Source organism: Meleagris gallopavo, chromosome 1 (genome assembly GCF_000146605.3).
Source record: "Meleagris gallopavo isolate NT-WF06-2002-E0010 breed Aviagen turkey brand Nicholas breeding stock chromosome 1, Turkey_5.1, whole genome shotgun sequence".
NCBI lineage: Eukaryota > Metazoa > Chordata > Aves > Galliformes > Phasianidae > Meleagris > Meleagris gallopavo.
Genome location: NC_015011.2, coordinates 78,097,558 through 78,119,275, shown reverse-complemented (window position 1 = coordinate 78,119,275; position 21,718 = coordinate 78,097,558). Strand labels below are relative to the sequence as shown.

At 40.7% G+C, this 21,718-nt stretch overlaps 1 protein-coding gene across 2 annotated transcripts in view; it reads right to left on the bottom strand.

Moving 5' to 3' along the window:
• Positions 1–21,718, bottom strand: part of GSK3B (glycogen synthase kinase 3 beta) — a 115,294-nt gene that overhangs the window by 38,131 nt on the left and 55,445 nt on the right. For both annotated transcript variants that reach the window (XM_019618532.1, XM_019618534.1), the window contains exons 3-6: positions 21,528–21,611; positions 8,363–8,473; positions 5,298–5,428; positions 3,286–3,392 (exon numbers count right to left, since the gene is read on the bottom strand). In XM_019618532.1, coding sequence (XP_019474077.1) covers positions 3,286–3,392; positions 5,298–5,428; positions 8,363–8,473; positions 21,528–21,611 — 433 coding nt within the window. The remainder of the gene's footprint in view (positions 1–3,285; positions 3,393–5,297; positions 5,429–8,362; positions 8,474–21,527; positions 21,612–21,718) is intronic.

Sequence of the window (21,718 nt, the reverse complement as noted above, 5' to 3'; positions counted from 1 at the left end):
ATCAACACGGGCACCTTTTCTCTGCAATGAAGAGATGAAATAGCAATCACAGGTGAGAGAACTGGTAAGTACTTCAACATCCATGTTTAGTTTCAGCAATGGGAATCACCGCCTTAGATAGAGGCAAATCATTTTCACTGGTCTGTAACAGGTTTGAGACACACCTCACACGATGGTTGTTCCCCAAGAAATTTGGAGACAGCCTTGCTGCACGTGCCTCTGGGGGAAATTCTGCTCTGAAGGAGATGAACTTCTCACGTCCTCAGTTCTAGCACTTGCTAGGAAAGTGAATGAATAACTTTGTGACACTTATTTTTGGACAGCTCAGCAGAAGCCAGTGATAAGGCTGTACAGATTGATCTTTCCCTGACAGCAGCTATAAATGTTGCCTCTGGAATGCTCTCAATGCCTGTCAGAGCCATGACGGAGAAAATGTGCTGGAGACCAGCGCACCCTCATTAGCCAGAAGCACCACATTTTCTGATGAGCACTCCTTTTCCCCATCTCCCGACCTAGTAAAAAACACATTCTCCAGGTAAAACTTGACTTCGGTGCTTCTTTTTATAAAGCAGAATCATGCAGTAACGAATATCTGCATCCAGACCCACTCCAGAGCCTGCCTATGTTTGTCTCAGGACATTCGAGGGAAATGCGGGCAGTAATCCCACGTTTTCAGCTGGCAGCAGTCAGGCAACAAGCAGACAGCATACCCTGGGACAGCAGCACACACGGACCTGCAAGGAGGAAGTTCCAGCTAAAACTCTATCCAGGGGCAGCAGAAGGGCTCCATTTGCACAGAAACAGATGCTTCTAGTAGTTAGCTTCAGGAACAAAACTGCGTGCTATCCTTAGCCTCACAGACACACCCATAAAATTCATAGTCAAAAGCAAAGGAAGCCCCAAGTTCTGCAGATTTTAACTGACATGAATGCTTGTGTCCTGCCATTGACAAATCCCTTAAAAGTATGCAATAAGAATGCTCCTACAGGCCTGGTTCAGTAACTAACTGGCAACAGCAACTATTCAGAAGCCTGAACAGGTTATTTCCCAACTCTGTTATTTTAACAGTAGTTCCAGGTCTGCAAGATGACACATACTGAGGTGTTTAACTGCATTAAATTTTGATGCCACTGATGTTATCATACATTACTCTACGTCACCAACACAGTATGAAGGTGCAAACACTACCCCCAGTTTCAGTTATTTTAAAATTATAATCCAAAATACCTATCTAACTCATGTGTTTTGATAAAATCAGATCCCAGAAATTACAAGCCAGTTTACATTTCTGTTCTGACTTCCAGAAGCATCCCAGAGTGCTGGGAACTGCAAAAATAGTTTCTAAAAGCATTTTATTACTTCTCAGCTCCCAAATGCAAAGATTATGTTGAAGAAAGCTAAAGGAGGAAAGGGAAAGAAGGATTTGCTAAATTTCATTTTCAAACTATTCCGTGCAAGTTTTACCTCAGCTGATTTGTTTAGAAGAAGATTTTCAGGTGATAGATTTTTTTTGGTGTATGAGAAAGTGTGAACCACAACGGTTTAAAATCATGATGGCCTTGGCAAACAGCAAGTTTATTTTTTATTAGAATTATTATAGAGACTGGCAGGTAACAAAATAAAAGTTTCTGCAAAAAAGGCAAGATTAAAGTCATTATACAGTTGGAGCCAGCAACATTCCATAGACTTATCTATAAAGCAGTCTCTTCTGGTGACCTAAAATATTTGTTTTATGTAGTTATCCCCTGAAACAAGCTGTCTCAGTGCACTCTGATAACACAGCTGAGTCAACCTATTAGCTCTCAGATGGCAAAAAGATGTCAGCTGGGATCAGCTGCCTTCCCTCGCTCTCAAGCTCCTACCACTTTGCTTTTACCTGTGCCCCAGTGCTTATCAGACTGCACAGTAATGTTGATTCAACTCATTAACACTGCAGAAAGCTAACCTAGCCAAAATGAAGTCTCTAGACAAAGTGAGGCTGAATCAGCATACTGAATAGTAAAGTGTGGGACCTGGTGTACCCAAGAGCAAAAGGAGGGCTGAGGCTGCCAGTATTGGCTTGGCTAACCACTAGAGAAGCTCTGCCACTTTATCTTTACTGTGCCATTACTTTCTCCAGACTCCTGCTCCTGCATCTTTTCGTACCAGAGGAGATATGTGTTTATCTTTACTATGCCATTACTTTTCCCCAACTTCTGGTCCTGCCCCCTTTTTTTTAATATCAACGTGAGCGTTGCTATAATATGATTCTGGAGAATAACTAACGGCGGAAAAAATAATAACAATGAGAGGAAGTAAGTCTTCGGAAATATTTCTATTTTCAAAGAACTGAACATGTGAAATGACATAGCCAATGATTTCAACACTAGTTTGAGCTTACTACCTTTAAATACACTTGAGCGAGTGACAAGCTTATTTTTTCAAGACTTGTTCACGACCTCTGTATCCTTTTGAACCTATTAAACCTAGCCTGTACTACTCAAGACCGTAAGCAAGATAAAATCTTAGCACCAGACTTCAGAAAGAGCCCAGGGAGTACCCTGACTAAAAAACTGATGAAGTGATCCACAACTCACTGCTGTTCACCTTGACCAATTTTCTGTGACTGCTGTATGAACACCTGGTTATTTTCCGTCCTCTGCCTAAACCTTCAGCTTCCCTAACATTTCCACAATGCAGCTGAATGCTCAGTATTAAAAAAAAAGTCTTATTCATGTTGACAATTAACGAGTAAGGGGCAACAAATATTAACGGAATGAGCGGAATCTGAAATACTGCCATATATGTTATGTTAAACCTACCAAGAGAGTTTAAAGCCAAACATCAGCCCGCATTTTCTCTCCCACTAAAAACATTTCACTAAAAGCCAAGCAAATAAGCTACAAAATTATTTAGGTCTAAATCATAGCATACCAGAAGCAGGATAATGGCTTATATTCTTTATATAGCCCTTCTTTATAGTTAAGTCATCAAATAATTTTTAGCTTGATCTCTCTCTTGCACCTACTTTAAACTTGAACAGCAAAACTACCTGGAGAACTTGAAAATGTTTTATTTTAATCAGATTTCATCCCAGACTAAAGACAAACAAGCATCATTTTATTATATAATTGACCATTGAAATCTCAAGCGTAGAAACTGCAACAGCCCCCTAAAAAATGTATACTTTGCTAAGTGGTGTCTGCCCATTTACAACAAAATTCTGCCTCTTGCAATCCTGTACACTTGACTACAGAATAAAAACCCACACAGCTGGCACATACTTCAACAAATACATACACATACCTATACTGGAGGTATAATCGGTGGCTCCAAAGATCAACTCTGGTGCCCTGTAGTACCGAGAGCAGATGTATGAAACGTTAGGTTCTCCACGAACCAGCTGTTTTGCACTGAAATGGAAACAAATCAATAATATTTTAGAAACAAAAAGCTTCAGTGTATTTTAATGCAGAGACCAGTATTAAACCTTAGCACTCTTTACCACCCCCAAGTCCTAAATGCTAAATTACTGTGTTCTAAGCTGATACATGGCACAGACTTGATTTATTGTGAAATCAGCCCACCAGGCAGCTACCTTACAGTGGACACAGCAAAGGAAATGCTGACTACAATTTGGAGGATAAATAGAGTCAGGGTTTTGGCTGGCAGTTGTCTGGAAAGTTTGATGTGTTGAAAAGCTTGCGTATAAAGTCGAAGACGACAGAATACAGCTCAGCCAGATGTAGCCACCTTTCAAGGTTCAAAAGCCCTGGCTACTCACCAGAACAGAGTACTTTCTATTATTACTCCTATTTTCTTAAGCTTTCATCAGAATATTCTGGCTTTTTCCTGTTTAAGGGAGTGTGTCACGAGGCTAAGTGGGCACGAAGACAAAGGTAAAAACAAGTTGCAATAACATGGTGCAGGCACATGTTATTAGTCCAAGATAAACATGAAGGCTTCATATAGAAGTGAACACAGTGAATTTAGTTTCAGGTACTTTGCCTAATGCAAATTCTTCAAATACAAAATCACAGCTGTATCTTTATTCACTTTAGTAGTTGCTATGATTTACACTGCCACAAAGTGTAACTTTATGCTACATCTAACATACAGTACTGCCACAACCATAACAGCGAGTTTCTTTAGAAACACAGCAGCACATTACTTTTGGAACATGAGTCTACGTTATATTTCTTTCTTAATTAAGACCATGCTTTTGACAGAAAGGATGTGGAAATCAACCTGCTCTTTTGGAAGTCCGATATGTTCCACTAAGAGGCAACAAACCCCAGCCAAATCCAACACTGAGCCTTTGAGAGAAGGAAGAGCTCCCGACCACCCAATTAGACGGTTTTAAAATGTCTCAGTTTTGCCTACAGTTTTCTGATACAGAAACTACAATTAACAGTTCAGATTTCTAACAGCTAGAGGTACCACCTGTTTATGCACTGTTACTTCAAGTTTAAGTGTGATTCCTATTTTGCTCCATTGCTCGTGATGTAGAGCTAGGAAGGAGATTCCCAAACCACGAGGCGTGACGATGCACTGCTTGAGTAATCACCATCTGACATTCCCACTCACTACAGGCAAGCAAATTTAGCAACAGCAATTTCAGTGACCTCTCACATGTATGACCTGGCTATTTTGGTCTGCAAAGTTACAGCACAATCTAAAGGCTGACCTTCAGGAACAAATTGGTTGCCTTTCTCAGTGTGGATATCTAGAACTTTTCTATCAGTTTTACTTTCTAGATTAGGGCTGGACTCACTTGTTCAACTGAATCACTTGAACAGAACTGGAAAAAATATGCCACTGGAAACTAGGATACAGGTGTCCACTATCTGCAATTAGAATTGCTGCTGCTGAACTTGATCCTCTACAGTATTTGAAATATTAGATGAATCAGCAGACCAACACAAATAGACTAATAAGGTAACATTAGCCTTTTCGGGTTACTATGTCACTCTGCCTATCCCTTCTTCCACACATTTTACCCTACTGTTCAGCATTATTTCTCCATGGTACAGTATTTTCCCTATCAATGGCCTATTTACTTTATTATTATTATTATTTTTATCTGCACAAATAACAGGCTTGAATTTTATTTGCTTCCCATTTGACACCCTTCACCAGCTCCTTTTCTTTTTTTCTTATGAGCTCATTTTAAAAAGAAAACATTCTAATGTTAATTTCTCCATTGAAACTACAAACAATAAACTTCAGAGGAACACGAGAGTTCTTCTGCAAAATTTCACTAGATTTGTTTCGAAATAAATCTGACTCCCCAGGCTTCAGGCCATAGACAAGCTTACCTTCCGAAGTCGCAGAGTTTAAGGACAGCTGTATCAGGGTCCAGCAAGAGGTTTTGTGGTTTTATATCCCGGTGGCAGATCCCAAAGGAATGGATATAGGCTAAACTCCGGAACAGCTGATACATGTACAACTGGAACACAGAAATATTGTGTAAGGTATGCTTTCCCAGCCGAAACAGGCTAAACAACTCAATTAACACAAAACTCTATTAGAGTAAAAAACAGAACCACTCAAAACAAAACAAAACAAAACAAAAAAAAGGCCCTGCTGAATTTATGTCAGTCTTGTGAAAACAGGGAAAGCCCAGGAACTGGCTCATCTTCTCCTCCCTCTTTGCCACATAAGTTCACAGTGTCCACATGAGGTTCAGATTGTCCTTTTGAAAATGAGCACAATTCCAAAGAAGTAATTGTGCCAGCTTTCCAATATATATAAATAACCACAGAGCAAACAATGATGGCAGTCACAGAAAACATACAGAAAATAAAAGTCTGCATTTACTTTATAAATCAGCCTCTTCACAGAAATGAGGTATTCCAGGTTAGTAAAAAAGTGAAAAAAACCTTTTAGCCAAGGAAGTTATTAACAGGGTAGGAAATGTTGTCCAAGGAATATGGTAGTGTTTCAGCCTGACACTTGAACGAATCTCCTCGCTTTCCCCGGTCAAGGGGCAGACTCTTTCCAATTTCAAACCTCCAGGCAAAAAGAGAGCCAACTGAAGACAATTTTATATAAGGCAGGGCAAACAAGTCTGCTAACAGGGAGTTTGCCCTGTTCCCCCTTCCAAGGCTGGCCAACTTTTAAGCAGTGAAGAACACAGCAAGCCAAGAACTTGCCACGGCAAAACGACAGGGTAAGGCAGGGCTGTCCACATGTCTGGCTGCAAGGAATAAGGAGCTGCTGGACATAATTAGGGCAGTATAGCACATACAGTCATTAAGACATGGGGAAAACCCAGGCTTAACAGGCAGCCAGGTTATTTCATAGTTTTCTTGTGTCCCTCAGGTTTTCTGAAATCATTCCAATGATGTGAAATAAGCCTACAGGCTGGAAATTGCTCTGCAGTTGCACCTTCCCATTTTCATGGGCTCATTCTCCATACATCAGCTTTAGTGGTCTGTAAAACCAGGTGCAATCGCTGGGCATTGGTATCAAGCCATGTTTACTTCACTTTCATCATTATCTTTGTATTTACAGTCCCCCCCTTGCCTGTTTTTTTGTTTGTTTGTTTTTTGGCAAGGAAGATACAAGCAGGAAAAGAATTGTCTGACTACTGGCTCTATGTTTTCAGTTTCCACATTTGTTTTTTCAAAACCAGAAACCTGCACAAAGAAAAGTAAACAAACAAACATTTTCTGAATTGTCTGTTCTAGACATGGCCGGTACTTATTGTGCAAGTGTATTGCAAAATAATTTGGAAGACTGCTCTAAGCTGGCGAGTCAAGTCAATGCATGCAGTGTTCATGAAGTATGCCCTCCATCTCAATACAACAAATCCAGAACTTCCACAAATGTATTACGGAATGTTAGAGGCTGCTAATAAAAACTAAAAGATTATTAGAAAAGATTCTTGCATTTTCATTTGTTATCCAGGAAAGAGGAGCTCTCTACCTTCCTACATATCAATCAAAAGTGAACAAATGGGTATGATTTGACATTTGCAATTGCCAAGGTATCTTTCACTTGCAAAAGTTCTAAGCCATCAAAGTCACATGATTTCTTTGAAAACATAAGACTGAAATAGGCTTGCCTTGTCAGAAAAACAAGGTAGGCTACATGGAAAGGGAATTGCCAAATATCAAGGAAGATGAAATGGGTGAAGGAGAATTCTTTCTCATAGGATACTTACAGACCATTTTTTCAAAGTCATCGTAATTAACAGCAATTAGAACAAAAATAAATGAATAATTTATCAAAAGCTAAGCTAGCAAGTTTTGTGGCGCTTATAACCTGAGGACATATTGTTTCACCAACAGGCCAAGCACAGAATTTCTACTGCAAAGTAGTTCCTTACTGCTGAATGTTAATATCCTGTGCTTTCTTAAAAACAGGGAACAGTGCTGGCTATTGCCAACACACTTAATTTACAGTTTCTGTATACTGGGTAATGGTACAACGCTTTGTTATTGGAATAATTATTTTTTGCAACATTCATTTTTTCAATCAAATTAGAAGGTACTCTTCAGCCCACCCTAATGTTAAGCATTAGGCATTTAAAAATGAGCCTGAAGAAATCAAAGCAAATCAGAAACTTTTATTGCTAATTTCAATTTTATGTTATCTGTGTGCCATGTTAACAAGTTAAATTCAAGTTAACAACACTGGACTCAGTGATCTCTTCCAATACTCTATGATTCCAGGACCATTCATTAGCATGCAAATTTTGGTCACCACAATACATGAAATAGAATTACAAGACTCAGATGGGTCCCATACTGGACAAAAAATGAAGTTTTATTCATCTTTAACTACTGTACAAAAGACAATAAAAGATACAGACAGCTAAAGTGAGGTTTTGAGGCTAAAATGTGCATTAAAACATCCACTCTTCAATACAAGTGGTAAAGGCAATGAGCTCCACGTATAGGGAAGGGGACAAAAGCACACCTTTCATTCCTTCATCAGAGGCACAGGAGTTCTTACTTAGTTATCAGGCAAAGGAAGAAGGTAACGTGTAAGAGAATAGCATTCTTCCTGTCATTCTCTTTAAATTCTTGACCTCTGTACTATTGTGTCGTCATCACCTCTGAAAGCTAAAGCTGGGAATCTAGCTGGTGTCAGACTCTAAGCTATATGAAAACAAAAAACCCCACACTTCCCAGCCCTCCCCCTAACCATTCTGAGATTTCTGTAAAGTGAGAAATCAGATGCTGAAACTTAAGCCTCTTGCCACTACTCTTCCTTCACTCTAACAAATACAACCTTCTGATCTTTTTTGTTTCTTGCCTCAAGACACAAATACTTCTAAAAACTTCAGAAAACTAATTATGTGAGAAAATAGGTATTCAGAGAGTTCATTCCTATAATATACCTCTTCATCTAACCACAGTTATTAGTTACCTACCTTGACATAAATCATAGGGAGTGTCTGTTTGGCCCGACTATAATGTCTGGCAACTCTGTATACTGTTTCAGGAACATAGTCCAGCACCAAGTTGAGGTACACTTCATCTTTCTGAAAGAGAATACAAGAAAAAAAATAAATCAATAATTATTTTGAAGCATGAAGAACAGTAAAAGCATTCAAAAAAAGCTGACAGGTTGAGAAACATCTTTAGTAAGTGTGCCAGCAAACTGTCTTTCCTTTAGGCTTAGCACCGTATTCTAATATCTAAGTCAAACTTATGTTTAAGATCACACTAATCTATATGGCCTCAACCATAGAGTATCTTCTAATTATAAATAAGGACAATGATGTCCATTCGATATCTTCACTATGGGACACCGCCTTGAAATATTAGTCTCTTTCCCTGGGGAAATTCCCAAACTCATACCATACAAATACACATTAAAAAAGTTTTAAAACGCCACATATTTTAAAAATGTTGCTTTAATCTTAGTGAATTCCTAACAATTAAGAGATTAGTAATTATAACTGATTACTACTATCCATTCATAGACAGCAAGCTAGTGTTAATATTCATAGCCATTTTTTTAAATAAGCATTTTAATGCCCCAGTTTTGTCCAACTTAAGCCTACAAACTAATTTCAGTAAAACAGAACAAAATAAAAATGATTCTTGAGTCTCCGTTTCTAACATCTGGAATTCAGTTAGAGGTTTGAGTGAATGTAATACAGAGAAACAACAAAAGTAGATTTCTAGTAAGACACTTGGTTACACAGTTTGTTAGCAAAGGAAAGGAACAAAGGAGAATTAAATGACATAGTACTGTAATCACATAGTGTCTAATTGGGGATGGAATTATTTCAGTGGTAAAACAGGTCTTAAAAAGACTTCTGATATTCTAATGCAGTCTTCTGTACAAAGCATAAGGGCTGCAAATACATTTAATTATACCCCCACCCCCCACATTAATTATATCAACCTAAAAAACTATGTTTGAAAGCCAGTTGAATTAAGCAGAGGTATACTTCTGTGCTTGCTGTGCTTTTCTACAGGAAAAGGTGAGATGGAGAGACTCTATGTGGATAGTTCTACAGAGTTCCTAGGTACTCAGCTTGTCACTAGGCCTACTGCCTATTGATCTTAACATTGCTCAATTTCAAAACAAACCTCATTCAACTTTAATTTAATAACACTACTGTTACCTAATCACTTAGAGCACAGCGTGGTGTGTACTCTCACCATGTTCTATCTGAGCAAGTAGCTGGGATCTTGCTGGGGATGTAAACGTTTTGTGGTAACACTGCAACATCTCAAATACCTGACGTACAAAGTCTATGGTCATCATCACATCGTTACGTACTTTCACATCTTGGTAGCTCTCACCAGTAGCTCCTAACAGGACAAGTCACCATGCAAGGCCCTGCTTACAACACTCTTCCCTACAAAAAGATATTCTACTTAAAGCACCGTTGCTTAAACAACAGCAGTAACAGCCCCTGCGCTACGTGAATGCTGATGGCCTACTGGCTTATATCTACTCTTATTGGAATTGTGCAACTTAGAGAAGGAAAAGGAGCACCAGAAAACCTGCCTACCCTTGGGCCCTCCACCTCTGTCCTGAGAACTGGGTCAAAGCATCATGGAACCTGGGGAACAAGCCAGAACATGGGCAACAGGGGACAAACACCAAAGGAAATACCAAATGGCTCTAAAATTCCACAGGTGTGCAATCACATGAAAAACTCGTCCTACTTGTACTTCAGTACTTTCCCTTCTGCAGCAACGGTTTTTTCTCCTTTACTTCCAGATGACATAAATCCAACACAACATCTACTTAGCACGAGACTTTCATGGTATTATTAATAATACAATATATTCTCTGAAAAATCCACGTTAACTTACGCATAGTAGGCCAAGCAGTACACCAAAAGAGAAAACAGTCTCCTGAAAATGAGGATATGCTTGATTCAGTGTAGATACAACCTGATGAATATACAGAATGCTCAACCTCTTAGAGAGCAGCAGTCATAGGTGTAATAAGTCAAGAATCACAGAACGACCAGGGTTGGAAGGAACCTCAAGGATCATGAAGCTCCAACTGCCCTGCCACAGGCAGGGCCACCAACCTCCCCATTTAATACTAGACCAGGCTGCCCAGGGCCCCATCCAATCAGGCCTTGAACACCTCCAGGGACAGGGCATCCACAACCTCTCTGGGCAGCCTGTTCCAGCACCTCACCACTCTCTGAGTAAAGAGCTTCCCCCTGACATCCAACCTAAGTCTTCCCTCCCTCAACTTAAAACTATTTCCCCTTGTCCTGCAGTTATCAACCCTTTCAAAGAGTTGATTCCCTCCTTTTTGGAGGCTCCCTTTAGGTACTGAAACGCTGCAATGAGGTCACCCGCAGCCTTCTTTTCTCCAGCTGAACAAGCCCAGCTCCCTCAGCCAGTCTTCGTAGGGGAGGTGCTCCAGTCCCCTGATCATCTTTATGGCTCTCCTCTGGACCCTCTCCAACAGCTCCCTCTCTTTTTTGTACTGGGGGCTCCAGACCTGGACGCAGTACTCCAGATGGGGCCTCACAAGAGCAGAGTAGAGAGGGACAATCACCTCCCTCTCCCTGCTGGCCACCCCTCTTCTGATGGAGCCCAGGATACCATTTGCTTTCTGAGATGCAAGAGCACACTGCTGGCTCGTCTTAAATTTTTCATCTATCAAGACCCCCAGGTCCTTCTCTGCAGAGCTGCTGTCAAGGACCACTCTTTCCAGTCTGTATGGATGCCTGGGATTCCTACGGCCCAAGTGCAAAACTCTGCACTTTGCCGTGTTGAACCTCATCAGGTTCACTCAGGCCCACCTTTCTAGCCTGTCGAGATCCGTCTGAATGGCATCCCTTCCTTCCACCATGTCAACCGCACCACTCAGTTTGGTGTCACCAGCAAACTTGCTGAAGGTGCACTCAATTCCATCACTGATGTCATTAAGAAAGATGTTAAAAGACCACCGGTCCCAAGACAGACCCCTGGGGGACGCCACTCGATACCGGCCTCCACCTGGACATAGAGCCATTGATCACCACCCTCTGTCTGCGGCCTTTCAACCAGTTTCTTATCCATCGAGTGGTCCACCCATCAAATCCACATCCCCCCAATTTGGAGATATGGATGTGGTGGGGGACCATGTCAACGGCCTTGCTCAAGTCCAGGTAAATGACATTGGTCGCCTTTCCCTCATCCACCAATGCCGTCACTCCATCACAGAAGGCCAAACTCTCTGCTACTGTTTGTATCTGAATCTGTTGATTCAGAGGGTTCATGTTCCATGTATCAAAAAGATCTTCATGACAGATTTGACAGAAAAAAATGAGTAACAATGGAATTGTAGTGATTTCATCATCCTCTCACAGTACAAGCAAAAGGAGGTATATACAAATAATACGTTACCACTAAAACCTTCACAGAATTGAGTTATACAAATTAAAGAACTCTGTTTTGTTCGTACCATCTGTTTTACTTTTCTCTCCTCCATTTTGATTTTTACTTTGCAATCTGTTGGAAACAAGACTACTTCAATGGCACGATATGACACAGGCACAAAAAGATTAAAGCACTTCAATGGCAGATGGAGATCTGCCACCCACCCAATCAAATCCCTAAGAGTTTTGATGTTACCCACAGTACTTGAAGAAACTACATGGGGTTTGAATGCTGCTGTTTCTGTGTAAACTGTATGTTACACGTTAAAATCTACACGGGATGGAGCAGGAATATCTTTTCCCCCCACCAACAAATGTTACCTAGATCTACATGTCTAATGCACCCCAAACTTGAATATGCAACTATAAAGGCAAGCCTTACAGTGTTAGCTATGTAAGAAGCAACATACTTCACTCCTACCACAAGCAACTGACACTTCAGAAGTGCCCTAAATAGCTATGTTCATGAATTAAAGATGATTTGAGTGTTCTGACCTACCTCCTTCTGATGTTACCTAGTACAAATCTGATAAACACTTAAGAGAACAGGTTTCAAGAAACTGCACCCTTCTCTGTGAGCATGATCTGGACAAAAATAACAACCAAATTATCTGGATTTTCTGAACAAGATTCAGTGTGAGCTAGAAAGCAGTCATGGCCTGAAAAGCTCTGAGGATGATGTAATCTGGTGTGCCTACCTCATGCATTCCTCCTGAACACATATTTTTCCAGTGACCCAGATATAGTACAACAGGAAATAGGGCTAGCTCAAAGAGCTCACCAAATGAGGGCAACTGTTCGAGGATCAAGAGAATGGATCAAGGCTTATCTTTCCATTACAGGCCTTTTTCAGACCTCACCACATATTCTGCACGTGACTTGTTTCCACACTACTGTTCCAAAATTGCTGGGCTGGGAATCAGCCAAAGTAAGTGACCCACCAGGAGCCCATCTCACATATCTACAGAGACCAGAATGGTTTGGAGGAGGCTGCATCATAGAAATCATTTGCAGAAAACAAACATAAGATGATGTTAAATAACCCACTTTTTTCTACAGATGTTGGGATTGAAGAGATTATTAGCCTTCCTCAACAGGTCAAATGTTCAACCACATTTTCCCATGCCTGTTGCTCAGGTTGTAGTGTTCTATAATATAAAATAATAATAAAAAAGGGTGCGCAGAGGAGCTGGATCCTGAAATACAGGATCAATGCATTCCATTAGGATTTTGACTTCAGCATTGCAATCGTTTACAGTCAATTGTGTCAAATGTTAGGAGTTGTTTTTTGTCACTTGGCAGACAAATTCTCAGCTAACACATGCTGCTTCTGAACATTTAAAAGATTCAGAGCAAAATAACCATGGCCTTGTCACAGAACCAGTCCGTATCGCACAAGAACCAACGACTGAAGCACCATTTCACTTCAGTTGGAAACACTTCACATAAATAAATACCAATACAAACTGTGCCACAGTGAGCAGCATGAGTAGGATGCAGAAGTCAAAATGTTGTTGAATCTTTTGTGTCAGAAATCAGAAAGCCAAAAGGCTGCAATACAACTTTCTCCAGCACATGAATGTTAAATACTGCATGGCTGAAGACCTGGTGAAAGTAAACACACTGTTTATAAACACATAAAAGGCTTCTGGAAGTCACAAATTCCACTTTTAAAACTCTTCTGTCCTTCAATCTACAAAAGAAAAACTGTTTGAAGCACCATCCTGCTGACATTCACTATGTTCAACATAAACCATTAACTACTGAATTAAAAGGTTTGCACTTCTGTATTGTTCCTGGCAGACAGAGAATATTTCTCCTCTGTGAATCTCCCTTCTCAATAAACTTAAACTAACTCTAAGTGCTTTCTAGAAGACTTTTTTCCCCCCACATATTGCCCGGACTGTATTTGGAATGTGTACATAAAAAACTGCAATTGACACATGCCAGCCCCAGTGCAAGTAAGTCTCTTATTCACCACCAATGCAATGACAGAAACCAGTGGTTTCTTAAATACCAAAAGACAGGCTGAAGGCAAGAAGAGAGCATCATAAGGCATATTCTGAAGAATGCATCAATATCTGCGACGTCGTCAGAAGTTCCCATGAATTGGCAGTCCTCCCTTGATTCTACGAAGAATGCCTGGGTGTAACATAATACAATAAAAAGTACTGAATCTATTTACTCTTTCTTCCATGGTGACTGAACTTACTGGTCAATGTCTGGAAAGAGCAAGGAACATGCTCATTTCAGTCTCCATCAGCCGGGTTAGCAACAATGTGGTGTCAATCGTGGGATTTCCAGGTGTTTTTTCTTCCCCTCCCTTATTTTTCTCTTTCTTTCAAATCCCCACTTATTTCTCTGAGATAGTTTTCAGATGATCAACTCTATGAGCGCCACTGAGTAGAAACCAACAACAGAGGAGTTTCTTAAACTAACTTTGCATTCAGAAATCCTAAACACAGAACTACACTCTGAAGTTAACTGCTTTTTTTAAAAAGGGCTAATTTACCTTTCCTTACAGCTACAACTTCACCCGCTCTTTCCAAGCAGAGTAAGAGACACACCTTTCTCCTCTTATCTTAAATGCTGCCATATGACTTTAAAGATACAAAGCCTTTGGAGAAGCTTTCATAGACAAAGCAAGAAATTTCAGGCTTCCTCCTCTAACTACTTAGTAGCCATGACATTCTGGAAAAATCCTTAAATGCGAAAAATGCTGGAATTGCCCTTATTTAGATGAAGGAATGGTGACATCCAGTGGCCACATGAGCATGTCTGTACTTGCAGTTTACAACCACATTTCAGAAATACACCTCTATTTTTATTAGCATCACAAATATTGGGTAATATTCCCTCAGTGCCTATGGACAGGTATACCCTTCTCTGGGTAAGGAACTGGCTAGAGGGCCATGCCCAGCAGGTAGTAGTTAATGGAGTTAAGTCCAGCTGGCGACCCGTTACGAGTGGTGTCCCCCAGGGGTTGGTACTGGAGCCCATCTTGTTTAATATCTTTATTGATGACCTAAATGAGGGGATTGAGTGTACCCTCAGTTAAGTTTGCAGATGACACCAAGCTAGGAGGTAGTGTCAATCTGCCTGTGGTAGGGGGGCCCTTCAGAGGGATTCTGGATAGGCTGGATCGCTGGGCTGAGGTGAATGGGATGAGGTTCAACAAGACCTCAAGTACTGGGTCCTGCACTTTGGCCACAATAATCCCATGCAGTGCTATAGGCTTGGGGCTGAGTGGCTGGATGACTGTGAAGAGGGAAGGGACCTGGGGGTGCTGGCTGATGCTCGGCTGAACATGAGCCAGCAGTGTGCCCAGGTGGCCAAGAGGGCCAAGAGCATCCTGGCCTGCATTAGAAATAGCCTGGCCAGCAGGAGCAGGAAGGTGATCATCCCCCTGTACTCAGCACTGGTGAGGCTGCACCTTGAGTATTGTGTTCAGTTTTGAGCTCCTCACTACAAGAAAAGACACTGAGGCTCTGGAATGTGTCCAGAGACAGGTAACAAAACTCGTGAGGGGTCTGGAGCACAAATCCTATGAAGAGCAGCTGAGGGAGCTGGGATTGTTTAGTCTGGAGAAGAAGATGCTCAGAGGAGACCTCATTGCATCCTACAACTTCCTGAAGGGAGATTGTGGTGAGGAGGGGTTTGGCCTCTTCTCCCAGGCAACAAACAGGACCCGAGGAAATGGCCACAAGTTGTACCAGAGGAGGTTTAGGTTAGCCATAAGGAAAACTTTTTCTCTCAGAGAGAGGCCAGGCACTGGAATGGCTGCCCAGGGAGGTGGTGGAGTTGCCGTCTCTGGCGGTGTTCAAGAGGCGCCTAGATGAGGAGCTGCAAGATATGGGTTAGTGCTTGTGGTAGCAGTGGTGATGGGAGGATGGTAGGACTAGATGACCTTGTAGGTCCTTTCCAACTTTGTGTTTCTATGATAGAATTTCAGAAATTATGTGGGTCCCATGCTTTCTGTTCCCACATCTATCTGTCAGAAAATTCCCAAACTGGCTTACAATACTTCAGCAAGATATACTCCGAGACAGGAGATGCCTACCAGATCAGCTGTAATGACAGCATAACAACAGAAATCAGGCCAATCAATATAACTCACATTTAAGATCTTACCTAGATCTGACTCTAAAATAGTTGTTGAATCATTTGAAGAGACTACATTTAGGTGATGTTCTAAGTCTTGTGTTCTAAGGCAACACTTCTTCCCTTCATTCAAAGTTTTGTGTCATAGTTTTTCCCACATAAGAAGACAACATCAAGGAAAAAGGTCCCACCTGAGGACAACTTGGGAACCCCTGCCTATTTATTCTACACCCTGTAAAGTCCTTAGAATTTTTGTTTTAATTCCAAGGATAAATATTTCTATTAAGATGGAAGCAGCCACCCAGTATCTAAAAGGTAGAACTGATTTGTGATCTTTGATCTGTGGCCATTTGAATCACATCTTTCAGACATTATGTGACAGGCTGGCAACAAATCTGTAGATAGATGGAAATTAGTGGAGAAAGTTGGGCTGACTGGGCTGTCCTGCATACCTTGTCATGAGAAAGAGAATCAGAATCATAGAATGGCTTGGAAGGGACCTCAAGGATCATGAAGCTCCAACCTCCAAACCTAATATTAGACCAGGTTTCTCAGGGCCCCATCCAACCTGGTCTTGAACACCTCCAGGGACGGGGCATCCACAGCCTCTCTGGGCAGCCTGTTCCAGCACTTCACCACTCTCTTGGCAAAGAACTTCCACCTGACATCCAACCTGAATCTTTCCTCCTTCAACTTAAAACCATTTCCCCTTGTCCTGCTATTATCTACCCTTTCAAAGAGTTGACTCCCATCCCGTTTGTAGGCTCCCTTTAGGTACTGGAAGGCTGCAAGGTCACCCCACAGCCTTCTTTTCTCCAGGCTGAACAAGCCCAGCTACGAGGAACGGCTAGAACTGGTGGAAGAACAACCTGAGAAGATAAAAGTGACTCACCAGGCATAGTGGACAGTTAATAGACCCAGTGAAATCAGAGCTTCCCGTTTCCACAGCAGGCACTGTCCACACTGAGGATTCTGCTGCCTACTGCAAAGCCCTGCTGCAGAGGGGCATAACTGCAATTTCTAGTAACAAAATCTATCAAAACTAGAGACTGCTCCTAGCTATAGCTAAGGAAATTCCCAGCATGTTGCTAGCACTAGCAGCAGTAACTGATAATCATTATCTGATGACTGGTGCCCTTTCTGAAACAAATGTGGCGGGCCTCAGGCAAGGACTAAAGATACCAACATCACAAACTCATAATAATTGGCATTAATTGTTCCTTTGTTGACAGCACAGTAGATCTGCCAGGGATTAAATGGATCATAGTGACTAAACTCATCTGTAGCAACAGCCCTTCAGCACTTGATTGGGCTGGTGAAAAGCATTCACACAGTCTCTGTCTATTTGCAGTTGGACTCGAGGCTCTATCATTTGTGTATATTGCACAAAACCAAGTTTTGTTTTTGGTCATTTCTGCAAGAAAGGATGGTGATGTTCATGCCTCTGAAGGTGGAGGATGCGCCACTGCCTAGCAGAGATGTGAAGCTAGAGAAATAACAGCTGTTCAGCAAGGCCCAAACTTTCAAGTCAGCCAGTCACTTCCTTCTTCCAAATTTCTTCTTTGTAGCTTAGTAACTTGCTGCCAAAGCACATCTGAGACGCGCACTCAGCTGCACCTATAAACTGCTGCACACCATGCCCTGCACATTAATTTTAAACTTCAGTCTATGGGAGAAAATTTCTACCCTGAGTTTGCATGGACTTTCAGCTGCAAGCTGTTACACTCAGGCTAAATTAGATTAAAGATCAATTAAAAGATGCAGATGGGCCAGCTCAGCCTCCAGAAAAGAGTGAGCATATTGCATATTTATGATCTTTCAAATACACTTTGATGACTCCGAATAACAAGCCACCTTGATAAGAAAAAAAAAAAGCTACATAACCAGAGATGCAATTACCCAACAGAACCAGTATTTAGTTTACTTTTATACAATTTGATGCATGAAGAAATCTTTCCAGTGACCTCTCTCCCTCTTTCGGACATGGATCCAAACACTCAAACATCCATACAGGAAAACCTTACAGTCAGGAAATACCACCAAGAGGTATCCAAACCAGAAACACAGAGGAAAAAGAATGTGAATTAGGAACTCTTATTTCAGGTTTTACCAGGCTGAAGAGTTTAATTCAGCAGCCATTGATCTAAGAAGTTAGTTTGAGCTACAAAACATTGGGAAATGCAGCACAGAAGCGAACGGGAGTAGTATTCAGTCCATCCACGTCCATTCTAACTTAGAGCATGATTCAAAAGCTCTGTGCTGCTGAAACCTAAATAGGGCAGGCTGCAAGACTACTCCATGCTTCACTACAACAACATTTACATTTATCTATCATGCTACACACAAAGCAGTCCTTGAAATTAAGGAAAAGGAACCAAAATCAAACAAAGTGTGATTTCCTAATATGGTCTGATCTCCCTGAGCTGCCCAAACTAGGTCTCTTGTTCAAGACCGTACCATAAAGCAGAATACCAAAACTATAACCAACACAGCAGAGTTGGCTAGCCTACAAACCTCCCCATTTTCACAGACGAATATCTAGAAAATCAGAAATCACAAAACTAGACCATCAAAAAGCACAGTACAGTGACAAAAGTCAGTGCTCTGCTATCAATCATCTTGTAAAGCCTCAGGAAAAAAAGAAATCAGAATCTACTCTGGAAAATTCATTAAGGTAATCTTTTGGAAGAACCGAGTAATCCAATGGGTCTGATGAATGTCTGCAAACTTACAGGAAGAAGGAACTAAGGCATATATAGTTTACAGAAACAACTTCAATGCAATGCCTGTCAACTGTCTTATTAAAGTATATTATATGTTCTTTGTGAGTAATCTTACACTGGAAATTATTAGTCAAACATGATTAATGTATAGTCAGTACATAAAACCTATATATGTAAAGGAATATATGTATAAATATACATACATACAAGTAAGCATATACAAGCACACACACACACACACACACACACAAACATCTTCATAAAGTGTACCTATATAAAGGTAATACAACTCCAAATATGCTCAGAAAAGGGGGATTCACACAGACACAGAAAACAAAGGAGAAGGAATCAAAACTATGTTTACTACAAGAACTCACTGCTGCTAATGCTGGATTGTTTTCAGCAAAAGCAGGAATGAAATATAAGCAAATGGAAGAACCTCTATAAAGTACCCAAAGGTTTGATGCAGCAGAAGAATAGTCCCATTATCAACTGTACTTGGAATTTATTTTATATTTTATCTATTTCCTGTTGCTTCAAGTTTTCTAACAAAAAATGTAATTGTCTCTTTTGCAAGAATGAAGTCAGTTTTAAGGTTGCCTCATTCCCAAAAATGCCTAGTGCCTGAAATAAACTGAAATGACTATTCAGCACAAGGCTTTCAAAGAGTACCAAGAGTATCTGTCTAAATAGACAGAATCTGGACGTAAATTTAAGCTTCAGTTATTAGCCAAAGAACAAAAAAACCAACCAGAACTAAAACAAAGAAAGAAACAAAAACCTCTGGGCTTAGAGTCCCCGGTGTCAAGCAGCAGGGAGGTAAGCAGAGAGAAGTCCAAGCAGTCTCCAACTTGGACCAATGGGTGGAACATTCATGGCAGCATGAAAATGTTTAGTATGTAGGTATCAAAATTAAGTTCACTGTCAAACTGTTTAATTAAAGAGATCAGCAGTTAGTTACATGTGAAACATTTCTGCCATAGTTAGGTTTTAATCTGTGTTTAATCTATGCTAAATTCTATATGAAGACAGACAAGAATTGCAAGCCACAGTCATCACTTCAGAACCCTGACCTGCTGCTACGTAGATCTTTTCCCAAGCAGCAGATGACAAACTAATTTGCAGTTAGCTCCATGTACTGCTGCCAGCATGGAAACACTCACAAGCCAATTATGTATCATTCTGCAAAGAACTGCAAAGAGACCTTGCACTGCTGTTGATGCTGGTGCTGGGTGTACTTACACCCTAGGGACTGGATCCCATTCGCCCCATTTTGCAGCGAGGTGGAAGTGGAAATTTCAAAAGGTACAGAGCAGAAACATGAACAAAGAAGAATGGAAAAGAATGTGAAAGACAACTACTCCCCAAAGCATTAAGATTCACTTGTAATGAACAGAGAGTGCATTATTAAAAACAAAACTAGCTTTGCCAAGAATTAGCCATGTGGGGTTGAAAGAGCTAAGTAGAAAATCCAGTCTCAAGCTCAACATCAAGTTAAAGATTTACAAAAGACTTTTACTTAAGTTATTATTAGACAAAGATTCCTGGAATAGCATTCTGAAATTTTAACATTTCCACTGTTGACAGAAGATTTCTGAAAGACATTAGATAAGGCAGATGTCTTCTCCTTGTCTCATGAAGTTCTACTTCACTCTGGCTAAGTTAGAAGCTGGTTAAATACAGAGCTATAACCAAACCAACCTTCATGGTATTTCTCTCCTTACACTCATAATGCTTAAAGAATTTCTGATTATATGCTAAATGATCACTATATATTTGAAAAGCTACCACCAGCAAACTACCACCAAACGAACAGACATAAAAAAAACCTGGAATTATTCCCTCTACTTTTGTTTGGTAAGCATGGTAAAATGGATGACCTAAGTTTAAAAAAAATTTTAGGGGAAAAAAAAAAAAGGAAAAAATATCAGATTTCTCCCTGACTCTTGCAGGCTGGTTCTGCAAGCTTTCCTTTCCATAGACAGAGGCAAGCTCATCTGGAGTTCTCCCTCTGTGCACTGCATAAGACTGCAGAGACCTGCCATCAACTCACCCGGGGAGCGCTGTCTCCTTTCCTAAATACTGCATACAAGGAGTGAAGGCTACGAAGTGCTTTCCCTCTCCTATTCTGCCAATCCACTGCATGGCAGCCACAGTTAATACTCTTCCTATTGCTGTCAGCTCAGGTATACAGTACCTCAGAGCACTACAGACACACCAATACATACATATATATATGTACAAGCTCCCACGGGCAGTGGGCAATACCCCAAGCTCCCGGAACTCAATAAGTATTTCGATAACACTCTCAGACACAGGGTTTAATTTTTCTGTGCTGCTGGGTGGACCCAGGAGTTGGACTTGATGATCCTTATGGGCCCCTTTCAACTTGAGATATTCTATGATTCTATGAATCTGCTCCTCCTTTTGGAGCATATGCATTCTGACAAATGTTACAATCATGTGAAGGGGTACAAAAGCATCCAGAGACTGGGTCTGTGAAACGTCATGTAAGTTCTATAAATCTAGAGAGCTTAGAATGCTAGAATGCTAAAAAACATGTTTATAATTCAGGAAAGGTAGCAGTAAAATGTGCAAATGAAGCCCTACTGTGCTTCATCAAAAAAAGAGGCAGAGTATACCTAAATCTGTTACACTACTGTTATGATACATTAATAACACTACTCCATGGACCACCACACTTCCACAATGAAGATCTGTTCCAAAAGACCTGTTCAGCATCACTACAGCTTCTTCTCAGTGTTATCACTATCTCCACACTCTTTCTTGTCTCTAGAAATTCAAACAGCTCATTAAGGCCTAGGATGGATACGAGGAAGCATCATCCCATTTTTCATTCTTACCTTCTCTCCACTGGAGTAGAAGAAATAACGCAATCGGACAATGTTACAATGATCCAGCTTTCTCATAATCTGGAGCTCTCGGTTCTGAAAAGAAAAAAAAGGAGAAATGCAAATGGTTAGGAACTCTTTTCTCAAGATTTTAAAGCACTGCACTGAATACCATAAAATTCGTATCAAGGAGATTATAAAAC